This window comes from Camelina sativa, chromosome 2 (assembly GCF_030686135.1).
Source record: "Camelina sativa cultivar CO46 ecotype springtype chromosome 2, ASM3068613v1".
Classification (NCBI taxonomy): Eukaryota; Viridiplantae; Streptophyta; class Magnoliopsida; order Brassicales; family Brassicaceae; genus Camelina; species Camelina sativa.
Window position 1 is genome coordinate 10,750,788 of NC_141881.1, and position 13,847 is coordinate 10,764,634.

Here is a 13,847-nt window from a genome sequence, read left to right on the forward strand (position 1 = left end):
GTCCGGATGTCCTTTTGTCGGTGTCGTTTTATTTTTCCTGAAACGATTAAAGTTCTGACAGTGTTTGATGAGATCGTAGTTGGTCTGTTATAGATCTCATAATCTCCGAAATTATAAAGTGACAAAGGTATTTCTTGATCCAAAATTGCCTCTTTGGATTTGGTTTTTAGTCTTTCGTTTTGCTACTATCGAATTTGATGCATGGAATTTTATGTTTTTAAAATCGGGTTTTGGTAATTTGGATCAAATTCGTGGTGATTCCTACATGGGCAACCGTACATTGGAAACTCTGAAATTTTCTGAATCGATATATTTCTTCAGCTATTATGGTTTCCGTTTGAAAGTGTGTTACGAAATTCAAGTATCACAAAATTTCTGTTAATTATTTAGATGTAGTTTCTTTCTGCTTTGATTCATAAATATGAATCATATAAGTATCTTATACCTTTTTTTGTTTCCAGATTTGTTGTAGACGGTTATTCAGATAATGATTTCAGTTTTTGAAATTTTTGCTTAGGTAGGATTGAATATTGGATAACTAATCTAAGTTAATAATCCTAACCAACATTCTTATTACTCCAATTGCGGCCTGTTTTATTTTTTAAAAACTTTTGTAAAATTGACGGAGCTCCTAATAATTTGCAGATTTTCTATGTCGATCCTCATTAACAGAATTCAAATATTGGTTTCAATATTTTTCTATAGGGTAAGATAAGAGAAATTTTATTTTTATTTCTTGTTTAGATTTATTAAGGTCAGTTTCGTTTCAAAAAAAAAAAATATCTTTTCTATGACCAATCTATAGTAACAGTCTTATATTGTTCCTAATGAGTATATATAAAGTAGATTCATATGTCTCTGTTCAGGTTTTCGACCTGAATATCAATGATGGAGTAATGTTGAAATTTTGACGGAGAAGATAAGAATCTATTCCAATATTTCTTATCAATTCAATATGATAATTCTACTATATATATATATATATGATAAAACTTACTTTTTTAATATTTGTTGTGTAGGTTAAATTCAAAATGAACATGTTAATAAAAACGCATCCTCCACAAGACTTTTTCTACACACCAATTCAGTTTGGATAAAGAGGTAAGTTTATGTTGATTACTGATATATTGTATGATGCATGATATGATATTTACAACACTATACCGTTTTCAAATTTTGAACGTATTGAATTTGACATATTGATAATCTAAAATCAAATAGTAATTTGGGTCCAACAAAAATGTTTTTTGAAATCAATCTTAATTTTACGCATATTACCTTTGTCAGTTGGCCACATAATTTTTCTTATTTTTAACTTGCTTAGATATTGAAATTGTCGTTTTAAAATTATGAAGGCAGAAAAAAATTAATTTAAACGTAATACTATGTTTTCAATTTCTGGCAAATGAATACAAAGAAAATATAAAGTTTTTGAAGCAAGAGTAACAATGGTAACTGACAATAAATTATTGAACTCAGTATCCTTCAGCTAACCTTCTTCCAAATTAGCCATCTACAAAAAATATAAATATTCATTTCACGATCCACAAACTCCTTATGGTACAATAGTGTAAAGTTCTAAAATGAATAAGGTATTAACATACTTTCGAAATCCTTGACCTTTGGGCAACTCATGTCTTTATTATTCCAAATTCTGAAACACCTCTTTGAAAACCACATTAGTGGTCTGTCTTTTTATCTTGCCTTATTTATTGACAAATCAAAATCTTCAATCCTTTCTTAGAAGTAATCCTAGATAAAGCAACATATAGCTGACCATGGAAAAACACGGGTTTTGGCAACTATAGTCCCACTTTCTCTAGCGACTAGCCTTGACTTTTTTTTATAGTCATGGCAAATGCAACCGAAAGTGGGAACTGTCTACGACGCATTTTGAAAGGCAACTTCGTATCTGATGGAGTTAGATCAATTTTAGGAATCAAAACAATATCACCTGCTCTATCACATGTGATTACTCTTGCTTCGAGAACATGATTAGCCATTTGTGTTATTTGAAGTCTTGTTCCATCACATAGCCCACCCTTATGGTCGATGTTCCGAAGCAGCATAACCGGAGCTCCAATTTTCAAATGCAAATTATGATGAGGCAACCCAGATATCTTGATATTGTTTAAGAAATCAGGCGTAATCACAGGATTAGAAAGTGAATCTGAATCGGTAGGATCAATGCTATCAGCACTCAAATAAAGTCTCTCCTTAGCTGTCATTAATTAGAATTCACAACTAAGGTAAACACTATCAAAATTTAACAACAGTAGATGATCTAATAACACATAATGAAGTTTTGTAAAAGAACACTTACTTTCTAGCATATCTAGCATATATTGATTGATTGTGTTCACATCATCGTTGGTTGGTGCTAAAATATCTCTTGTTTGAAAGAATTTAGGATCTTCTTTATCTTTCCAAAATACTGGATTGCCATAAATCTCCCTACTAGTTGCTTGTATCAGATTATCTGCTTCTGTAATATGAAATTCATTGGGATTTTATCAAATATGAAAGATGATTAATTTATCAAATTCGCAAGATTAGAATTAAGCTTTATGCGACAAAGGGAATAATCATTGACATTGATAGGAATCGCTAACTGAGAATGTGTTGTCCGACCACCTTCTAACAACAAAGAAGCAATGCCACTGGATGCCACATTGAGTACAATCAGTCCTCTAGATCTAATAGCAGCCGATAGTGTCTTCCACATAAAAGTTTTACCTATTCTTCTGAAAACATAAAAAAAAATACACCCCCACGATTTCCATAAACTGCTGTTGTAATATCATTGTATATACTCCTTTGCTCACCAGTCATCATCTCTAACCATATATCATGCTTTGCTTTCTAATCATCTCAATTATACCTCATCTCATCAACTATCAAGCGGTTAGAATTATCAATACCTTCTCTTGTTGGCTTTGGAAATTTGTCTATTTCCATCAAAGATCCACCATTAAAAAGCATAATTTTCTCTATCTCTTAGAGACTATAATTCTTCATATCATCTTCTTTTAGATTAAGATCTGCATAGTGAAAATATATACGAGAATTAGCAAAACATTGGTGTTTTGGGGAATCATATTATGTGGCTATATAGACACATACAGTTTATAAACTGATGCGAACATACCTAGATTGTTATATTCCTCTTGCTTTTTTTTTTCTCAATCCCTTCTGACAGCAGATCCCACATTTTGTTCCAAACGTGTTCTGGTCTAGACAATGAATGGGAGAGCAGCATCATTGCCAAAATACCATTGACTTGCTTCTATGATACTGTCAATAAAGATTTAATCATCATTTAAAATTCCACGCGCAAAGCAAGCTTTTTTGTAAGAAGGGTAGAGAACACCATTGTAGGTCTTTATGTCATCAAAACATGTAGACCCCTTGACCTGGTTTAGAAGGACTCTTAAACAATATTCAGCTTCTAGCTTCCGAGGGACGTATTTAATTCGACCAAGAGAAAATCCTCTAACCCTCTTTGTGCATATGTGAGGTCTCTAGCACGTTTACCATCTTTACCAACAACATTTTTTCTATTCAAAGTCATCCAAGCCATAAACATTGAATCTTCATTCGCTACTTGATCCAAAACTGTGGTTATTTCATCATTTTCATCAAAATAAGCAGGTTGTTTTCCTTCATGATGGAATGATAGTCTCTGTACTGATGTTGATCGGTACTGTATAGGGAACTTAAAAAACCTCCAAAGAGCCTCTGAAGCTGAGACTTACGTGAAGGAGTTACCAAACAAAAATGATCAAAATACAAATATTTTGCCATTAAATTATCAATAAAAAACATAAGTAGACAATATTTCTACTAACCTGCAGTCAAACCAATCCTTTATTTCATTCTTTTTCTTTTCAGCAGAATCTGCTCCTGTTGTAGAACTGTTTGTAGTCTCAGTTTGAGTCTTATCAACAGGGTCAACAACTACAAAAACACGGTATGGACCTTTGTTCATATATTTGAATAAGTATTTGATAGAACCCGTTTGATTGCACTATTCAACGTTGATGTGATCGCGATAACGAACATATAACTTTGCATTATATGGCACCACATACCTGATGTCTAATTTAATACCACCCTTCTCAATATACCGATTAGAAGCACACCTCCTATAGACATGGTAACCATCACTACCAACTCTGGTGATGTTTTCATATTGTTTCGAGTAAAGCTTAGAGCACTTTCCAGCCACCATACACGGAGAATTTGTATTAGCCGCACCACATGGTCCCTGAATCATACACTCCTTAATAACTTCATAAAGTTCTAGATCTTTATCTTCATCTGGAATTTCAGCAGATATCATCCTATCAATATCGTCAGTTGTAGGTAGTTTGCTTTTTTATCCATGAATAATAAGATGTAAGCATGAGGTAGCCCTCTATTCTGAAATTCAACAGTATACATTGCTACAATTTTAATTTTTTTTTGACTAATTACTATAACGTCGTGATACAATAGGTTCAGAATAGATGATGAAGCATATGGTGATGATGATGATGATGAAGCATATGGTGATGATGATGCGAGTGGCTCGTAGTTAGATATGGCTGAGAGTTAGGGGGAGTCTTGTAGTTTTTCTAGTAGGTTCTTTTAGGGTCTTGCTGATGATGTCTTGTTTTGATGTCTTTTCTTTGGATTCCTAAGTTTGTACTCAACCCTAATGACATCCTTTGCATTTTCTGGATTCTGCTTCTTCGATGATCAGTTCCTTTTGATACCTAACCGACTTATATTTATGCTTCAATGTAGTTTGTGTACTAACACTTATCAGGTATGTCATCGGTTCCTTGAGGTGTCACATTAAAATAAAAAGAGGGAGAATGAAAGCATGAAAACATTGGAATGCTACAAGGCTGGCCTGTAGGGCTCTAGAAGATGGGTTCGCGCGTGTAAGCAGTAACAGATATTGAGTGATGTGGCTGTATTGTAGGAGATCTTTTGATTGAAGCACAAGATATAATCGTATCTACAAAGATGATTTGGACTTATCCTGGGATAGGAAAGTAGGTCATAATACATGTAATAGGAGGTGTCCTATATATTGAGTTACTAGAGCAAACATATTGGTTGACCGTTTGGAGAAATCTGGTAGACTTAAGCGAATAAGCTTTTAAGGTTCTTGGGTTTTTAGCTAGATTAAGAATTGGTCAGTAACAGGTCAAGTTGGCTGTGTGTAAAATTGATTTAACACATTTTGTAAGATTGTTTATGTAACATCCGCAAACCAAATATCGCATTTTTGGTCTCAGTGTCGATTGACACCTTTGGTGTATCGATCGACACCATGTTTTCCGTTTTGGTCGTGTTGGTTTTAATTGCTGTTTGGTTCGGTTTGGTTCAATTAGAAATCCCTAAACCGTGTATTTAAGGTAAAGGACAACCCAAGTCGAGGGTTTCTGTTGTTTGGTCGCCGTTGAGTGAGAAAAAGAGAGAAAAAGGAGAGAAAGCGTTGGAGAGTGTTTCTCTGAGATTTTGGCTTGTTCTTGGTGGTTTTTGGTGAGATTTGTAGCTGTGGAAGGGAGAGTTGTTGCTGGGAACGAAGGAGAAGCTTGTGAAGGTGTTGTTTCCACCGTTTCTCAACCCAATCTTCCTGTAAAAGAGGTGAGTGCTTGACCATGGTTGATCTAAGCATGAGATCTCTTTTGCTTGGCTGTTCTTTGTCTATTTGTGGTGTTTGCTTGCTTGGGTTTGTTGTTTTTGGGTTTCCCATAGGTTCCTAAGGCATTTGGGTGAATTTGGGACGATTTTGAGTTGATTTGAAACGGAGGATCGACGTTCGTGTTCGTGCAGTTCGCGTCTGCAGAAGTAGTGTCGATCGACACCAGTGTGGTGTCGATCGACACCAGTGTGGTGTCGGTCGACACCATGTTGTGTCAGCATTGATCGACACCAACTTAGCGTCGGTCGACACCAGTCTCATCCGAGACTGGTTTTCATGGTTTGATGTATTGTTTTTTTTTGTTTGCTTGCTTAAACTTGAGAGTCTCAGATGCTTGTGTGTATAACCTAGTAGATGGGAGGACGGCCTCACTAAGTATTTATGATAAAACTTACGCATCTCAATTGTTGTTTGTGGTGTGCAGGTAAAGGCAAAGTGTGATCGTGGAATCAAGGCGATGAGAAGGAGGATGTTCTAGAGACTTGATTGATTGTGGTCTAGCTATTGTTAGGTTGCTAGTGTTGAGTTGATAGAACATTGTAGGATGTTGGAACTTGGTTATTTCATTGTTGGTTCTGGATTATTGCATTGTTGGTTATTGGATTGATATTGTTGGAATTCTTATTGGTTTAATGGAATTGTTTTTGTTATCCGCTGTTGTTGATTGTTGCTAGGGAGTTAGTGGGTATGGGACCACTAGTAAATTAATATTATTTATATATATAAAAAGAAGAGTTGTTTCATTTTGGTATTAGAGCCCTTACTGTGTTGAGGACGTTTGATGCGATTTGGGTCATTGTGGACCGTCTGACTAAGTCTGCGCATTTTCTTGCCATCAAGAAAACTGATGGAGCAGCGGTTCTGGCCAAGAAGTACGTGAGGGAGATAGTCAGATTGCATGGTGTGCCTGCTAGTATTGTGTCTGATAGAGATTCCAAGTTCACCTCGGTGTTCTAGAAGGCGTTTCAGGCAGAGATGGGCACAAAGGTGCATATGAGTACAACCTACCATCCTCAGACGGACAGTTAGTCAGAGAGGACGATCCAGATTTTAGAGGATTTACTAAGGATGTGCGTGTTGGATTGGGGTGGTCATTGGGCAGATCATTTGAGCTTGGTAGAGTTTGCTTACAACAACAGCTACCAGGCGAGTATTGGGATGGCCCCTTATGAGGCATTGTATGGGAGGCCGTGTCGTACACCATTATGTTGGACTCAGGTGTGGGAGAGGAGCATATATGGTGCAGATTTTGTTCAGGAGACCTCGGAGAAGATTCGGGTTCTGAGGCTGAACATGAAGGAGGCTCAGGATCGGTAGAAGAGCTATGCTGATAAGAGGAGGAAGGATCTTGAGTTTCAGGTTGGTGATAGAGTGTACCTCAAGATGGCCATGTTGCAGGGTCCGAACAGGTCATTGACAGAGACTAAGTTGAGTCTGAGGTATATAGGTCCGTTCAGAGTAATTGAGCGGGTGGGACTAGTGGCATACCGGCTGGAGTTGCCTGAGGTTATGCGTGCGTTCCACAAGATATTTTATGTGTCGATGCTGAGGAAGTGTTTTCACGAGGGTGATCGGTTGTTGGCTAAGATTCTTGAGGATCTTCAGCCCAACATGACTTTGGAGGCTAGACCGTTGAGGGTGCTCGGGAGGAGAGTCAAGGAACTTCGGAAGAAGAAGATTCCTTTGATGAGAGTCCTGTGGGACTGTGATGGAGTAGAGGAGCAGACTTGGGAGCCCGAGGCGAGGTTGAAGGCAAGGTTTAAGAAATGGTTTGAGAAGCAGGTGGCGACTTGAGCTTGTCTAGCTGGGTTCAAGTTGTAGTCCGTGGCTGGAGCGGGTACGATGGCTGGAGCGGGTACAGAGTATTCCAGCCCATCTCTGTTGATACTTGGTCGTTTAGGCGTGGTTGGTTGTGCGACTAAGTACCAAGATGAGGTGGTGCTCGGGATGCGGGTTGATGGCTTGAATTGTTGTATCTTATTTTCTTATGTATTTTTCGTTGAAGTTGTAACGATTATGACATTGTTTTTGAGATTAATAAGATGAGTATTTTTCTTTATGTTTGACTGTTGTTGTCATGGGAAAAAGAGAAATAGCTCGGGTTTCTATTTTTGGAAAGTTTCCACGTGGAAATGAGGTTTCCAGAGTTAGAAAGTTTCTAAAAAGGGAAAATTTTTGTGGAAAGTGTTGAGGTAGATCTAGTCTGGAGATACTCGATGGCATCAGACTTGTTTGCTCAAGGCCGTGAGGGCCCAACTCGTGTGATACCGATAGCTCGATGGACTTTGTGGCCAGAGAGTGGGAGCGGTATGTTGCTTCGGATGACAATCCGAGAGCGCGCTTTAGGGTGACGACCCAAGAGCGAGATAATTGAGACTCCCTGGATACCGTAGCTGTGAGCCGCGGCTCGGCAGTGAGCCGGTATGTCTCGAGGGTTGCGACCCGAGAGCGGGGGGAGTGTGTGTGAGTGACTTCCTAGATGTCGTAGCTTAAGGCGGTTGGCCCGATAGCGAGCCGGCATGATTCGTTGGTTACAACCACGGATGGGGGAAGCACTGAGTTGTGAGCAAATAGAGTCTTTGATGTGAGTACATTGGCTAGAGGGAGACCTCATGGTTCAGTCGGAGGTGTGCGGGCTGTTGCGACAGTTGCACGGGAAACCTTGGCTGATGGTGTTTAGTCCGGTCGGAGGACGTGCGGGCCGTGTTGACGGTGGCACGGAGGTCCTTGACGGATGGACAGTGTTGCGGGATTTGAGGACGAATCCTTATTGGTCGGGGAGAATTGTAACATCCGCGAACCAAATATCGCATTTTTGGTCTGAGTGTCGATTGACACCCTTGGTGTATCGATCGACACCATGTTTTCCGGTTTGGTCGTGTCGGTTTAATTGCTGTTTCGTTCGGCTTGGTTCAATTAGAAATTCCTAAACCGTGTATTTAAGGTAAAGGACGACCCAAGTTGAGGGTTTCTGTTGTTTGGTCGCCGTTGAGTGAGAAAAAGAGAGAAAAATGAGAGAAAGCGTTGGAGAGTGTTTCTGTGAGATTTTGGCTTGTTCTTGGTGGTTTTTGGTGAGATATATAGCTGTGGAAGGGAGAGTTGTTGTTGGGAACAAAGGAGAAGCTTGTGAAGGTGTTGTTTCCACCGTTTCTCAACCCAATCTTCCTGTAAAAGAGGTGAGTGCTTGACCATGGTTGATCTAAGCATGAGATCTCTTTTGTTTGGCTGTTCTTTGTCTATTTCTAGTGTTTGCTTGCTTGGGTTTGTTGTTATCGGGTTTCCCATAGGTTCCTGAGGCATTTGGGTGAGTTTGGGACGGTTTCGAGTTTATCTGAAATGGAGGATCGACGTTCGTGTTCGTGCAGTTCTCGTCTGCAGAAGCTGTGTCGATCGGCACCAGTGTGGTGTCGGTCGCCACCATGTTGTGTCAGCATCGATTGACACCGACTTAGCGTCGGTCGACACCAGTCTCATCCGAGACTTGTTTTCCTTGTTTGATGTATTGTTTGTGTTTTGTTTGCTTGCTTAAATTTGAGAGTCTCAGATGCTTGTGTGTATAACCTAGTAGATGGGAGGACAGCCTCACTAAGTATCTATGATAATACTTACGCATCTCAATTGTTGTTTGTGGTGTGCAGGTAAAGGCAAAGTATGATCGTGGAATCAAGGCGATGAGGAGGAGGATGTTCTAGAGACTTGATTGATTGTAGTCTAGCTATTGTTAGGTTGCTAGTGTTGAGTTGATAGAACATTGTAGGATGTTAGAACTTGGTTATTTCATTGTTGGTTCTGGATTATTGCATTGTTGGTTATTGGATTGATATTGTTGGAATTCTTATTGGTTTAATGGAATTGTTTTTGTTATCTGCTGTTGTTGATTGTTGCTAGGGCGTTAGTGGGTATGGGACCACTAGTGAATTAATATTATTTATATATATATATATATATATATATATATATATATATATATATAAAGAAGGGTTGTTTCAGTTTAAGTGATTCTTAATAAGAGAAGTAGTTCTTTTCATTACTGCCTACATCTTGTTTTTACAGATTCGATATATTTCGCAATCATCGTTTTATTGCAGATGTTCATGTCGTTTGATGCTTCTGGATTTGATACCCACCAGAGCAGTTCAATTCATTTGCCAAAAATTTATAAAAATTTCCTGCTCTAAGTTAGGTCGGGATTAAAAATAATACAAATCGATAAAATAAGAAAATAATATGTTTTTAGAAATCCTATGTAAAATTATGATCTCATCAATATCATAAATTAATAATGATATAAATTACATATATATAATTTAGTGGAACATACTCTATTGTTGTTTGCCTATTTTTGAATTTGCATACTTATTGAAACTCATTTTAAATTTTTCTCATTACATCAAATTTTTTCGGTGTTGTCTTCTCAAATCGCATCTAAAAATTGTGGAGAGTCCTAAACGCGATAATTGTTTTTTTTACATGTAATTGGTTCAAAAGGTACCACAATATCTTCTTCGACTTCATCATCATCATGAAAAATAATAGCAGCAATTTCTTATGAACTTCTGAACATCTATCATTTTTCTTTTTGTCAACCATTGGGCCACTACTGGCCGGCCCATTAGCCAAATCCCTACATTCGTAGGAAGCAGGATTTGATCCTGGTGTGATGGTGCCTTCTACGATTGGACTTACCACTGGCCACTACACTAAGAACATCTATCATTTTTACATGTATAATCTAGTAAACTAATGACATTTGTCCTATTACAATAGCCAAGATTTATAAATTAAAACAATTATATAAAAATGTGAATTAAAACAAAAGTATCTTATTTTCTAATAGAAATTTTTCAAAACTATAACACCACTAAAAACCTATATAAATTAATAAAATTTCATTTCTCCGACATTATTAATTTATAGAGGCTTACTTTATATCATTTAAAACCGGGTAATTCTCACAAATAACACAAAAGTAATTTTTTTGTAGCATATTAATAAATTATGTTTCCAAATTTAGCATATCATTTCACATGGGATTAAAATTTAAAGCCATTAATTATGTCACTTGTATAAATGGCTCTTAATTTTAGGTAGATATCTACTAATGACTATACAAACGAATACTACTTTTTAGAACAACTTTAAATAAGAGAGATATTTTTATTCCAATAAAAAATAATATTAAACGTCGAAATAACAAATTAGACAACGAGTTTTTCAGTTTTTTTTCCCTCTATAACACACGGAAATTACCAGATCTTAAACTATATCAAAATTTGGTAATAACACTAATACAAATTATTATACTATGAAATCGACAATTATATGCTTATTTTATTATAAGAGGCGTCAAAACAAAAAAAAACAAAAAGAAAAAATGATTTTTATTTGTAACATGCATTAAAACTATCGACAACGATAAGTGCAAAAGCAAGTATTACTAGTTGTGCAAGTACCCACTGCTTTCCCTCCTTTAAACTTAAAATTATGATGCTCTCGACACCTGACCAAACAACGGTCTTGGTTACACCGCCCGGGTTTTTGGTCAGGTAAAGGCCTAGCACACCACCCCTCTGTTGGGTGTCTTTCTCTTTTTTGCGATATATCATCCACCAATCCTATTACTATTTTACATAAAACATGAATTATTAGTTATTTAATTTTAAAAAAGAATTATTTTTGTCTTGTAAAATAGATGTTTTGAACAGATTAAAAGTAAGAATAAGTGATTTTTTTTTTGTTAAATCGGTAAGAGAATTAATAAGAAATTGTTTTGAGGATGAACAAACAATAATAAGAAAATAGGTCAAATCAGATTATAACACAATACTTCTTCTTAATATATGACCATCTATATTTATAAAATAAAAAAGCAACAAAATAGGTGAAAGTATCACAAAAATTCTTTTTGGGTATCAGTTTCTAGGTCTAGTATGGAATATTTGTAAAAGAGTTAAACTCAATATGATAAATTCAGTAGTGAAAGTTAATTATGACAAAAATGTTAAAATTATAGTTAAATTGATAGTTTTAAATGCCACATATATAAATTATTTATGAAAATGACTAAATGTTACATATAACAATTATTATAAATCAAAATACTAACCTAGCACAGGAACGACGAGAAGAATTAGAACAGTAAATGAGAATGATTTGTTCATCTTCGGTAATATAAATGATTATTTTTTTTTCTTTCTAAAATTGATTGTTCGTTTGAAAATGAACACACACACATATATATAAATATATATATGCACAGTATATGAGAAATTGATGAATGTATCACACATTAGAGCATTTCTATTTTCAGCTACCTATCTCCTTAAATTTTGATTCAGATTGCTTAATTAACTGGAAACTATAAAGGCATGAGACTCGCTCTTTCTAAAAAAACTGTTTCCCAATCACCATTTTAAATATGAGAATATGTATATCAGAAATATCCCCAAATTCCAATTTAAATTTTCATAAAAATAAGAAAAAAATATATAAAAATATTATTATTTTACAAATTTATAGTATATCATAATTATAAGAGTTTCCATGTGTTTTTATAATTTGGTGGGTTTTTATATAACGTTCTGATAATCGATACCTTTTTAATCGTCAATAGAAAGATTAACATGACATATAACGTTCTCAGAAGCGACACCTTTCTTATCGCCAAATACGTAGAAAGATTTTAATGACAAAATCTGATATTCAAACAATAAAAAGTTATGAAACAGAAGTGATGAAATTAATCACTTGTAACTTTTGCAAAAAAATAAAGAATAGACCGAAAGGTTCAAATGAGAAAGAAGGAATCAGTTGCTTGTAAAAACATAAATAATGACATTTTTGTTATTAGTTTAGAAAAGAAAGGGGTAAATTGTAAATTCAATTAAAAGTGTACAATTTCCACAATTTTCCCAATGAGTGCACCCCTTTAAAACTTGTTTTCTGAAAATGGTCTAGTTTAGCAAATCTCCCATAATAATATATACAAAATCCTTCTTATTTTTTAAATGATATCATGAACTGATACTTTAAAACTAAAATGAACAAATATATTCTCAAATGTTAAATGTGTATTTTTCTTTAGAAATGAATTACCTTTTATTTGGTAAATTTTTTAAAAAATTTGGTATTTATTATTTAAAAAAAAATCTAATGTTCTTCATTATGATAAATAACCTTAACTCTTAAAAATTGTTGTTGTACCATTAAATATATGATATATTTGTTTTTACTATTTTTAGTTATTTAGAAATATTCACACATTATATGTTTAGACATATTTAATTAATTTTATTTTTTTCTATCCTCTATTCTTATTTTATATATATATATATATATATATATATTTATTGTCTTTTAGTACTGAATTTCTTTTCTGTAAATTATTGTTTTATTTGATGAAAACAATTATTTTAGATCTGTGAATTAATTTTAGTTATAATGTTTATTTTTTTAACAAATAAGATGGTGGATCCAAAAAAAATGTAAAATATAATACATGGATGTTGATGTGGACATGAAGAGAGAACTCTCTAATTATATATATATATATATATATATATATATATATGATTAACTTATACTAACGTAAGTGAAATAAATTTTGGATCTACTATGACGATTTGGAAGCAAATATTTCTGTATATTTTGATTGTTTAAATTTGGTTATGTTTTCTTTAGAGAAATGGTTGATTTCAACCCAACGTTTGGAGCAAAAGAATTTTTCTACCTCATTAATTTTTTTTAATCTCAAAGCTTTAAAATTCAAAGTTTTATTAGTACCTAAATCATCATCGACTTAAAACATGAATTTGTAACCCTTTGTTTTAGTTGTTTCATATGACACTGTAATGAAAAGGATGATGTCGGATTCCTACTTTAATAAAATGATGTTGTTTATTATCTTCTAGTCAGAGCCGTCGCTAACTTTTCGAGGGCCACAATCAAAGAAAAAAGTGGGCTAAATTTCGTGACTGTATGTAATAAAATATATATTTTTAATATTTTAAAAACAAAAACGAAGGCTGCAAATGGTTGCTTAAATTTGAAAAAATGAGTTGAACAAAATTGAGTTGGAAAATATTCAACTCATTCATCTCCAAAATAGTGGTTGAACAAGTTGAACAATTTTGCTGTAGGATTAGTTAAT

The 13,847-nt window shown here is 34.8% G+C and overlaps 1 protein-coding gene and 1 long non-coding RNA gene across 4 annotated transcripts; one reads left to right on the forward strand and one right to left on the reverse strand.

Annotated features, from left to right (window-relative positions):
- Positions 1–6,348, forward strand: LOC104720718 (uncharacterized). 3 transcript variants are annotated; one of them, XR_002034791.2, is made up of 4 exons: positions 1–127; positions 646–706; positions 867–1,101; positions 6,123–6,348. It is a non-coding gene; the product is annotated as an uncharacterized LOC104720718 (long non-coding RNA). The 3 variants fall into 3 exon arrangements; XR_015578137.1 differs by lacking the exon at positions 6,123–6,348 and adding an exon at positions 4,498–5,275; XR_756746.2 differs by lacking the exon at positions 646–706 and having other exon boundaries at positions 9–127.
- A 4,560-nt stretch (positions 6,349–10,908) lies between these two features.
- LOC109127660 (putative defensin-like protein 169) lies at positions 10,909–11,923 on the reverse strand. Its single transcript, XM_019232837.2, has 2 exons — positions 11,805–11,923; positions 10,909–11,319 (listed from the first exon to the last, which is right to left on the reverse strand). The coding sequence occupies exons 1-2, from the start codon at positions 11,857–11,859 to the stop codon at positions 11,102–11,104; spliced, it is 273 nt and encodes a 90-aa protein (XP_019088382.1). The 5' UTR covers positions 11,860–11,923; the 3' UTR covers positions 10,909–11,101.
- Between the last annotated feature and the right edge of the window lie 1,924 nt (positions 11,924–13,847).

What these genes read in the sequence shown, in the direction of transcription:
- LOC109127660 (XM_019232837.2), bottom strand. Translation starts at nt 11,859, where the DNA reads ATGAACAAATCATTCTCATTTACTGTTCTAATTCTTCTCGTCGTTCCT. An exon ending in TCTCGTCGTTCCTGTGCTAG is followed by an intron (nt 11,320 to 11,804) that starts GTTAGTATTTTG and finishes TATGTAAAATAG; the next exon opens with TAATAGGATTGGTGGATGAT.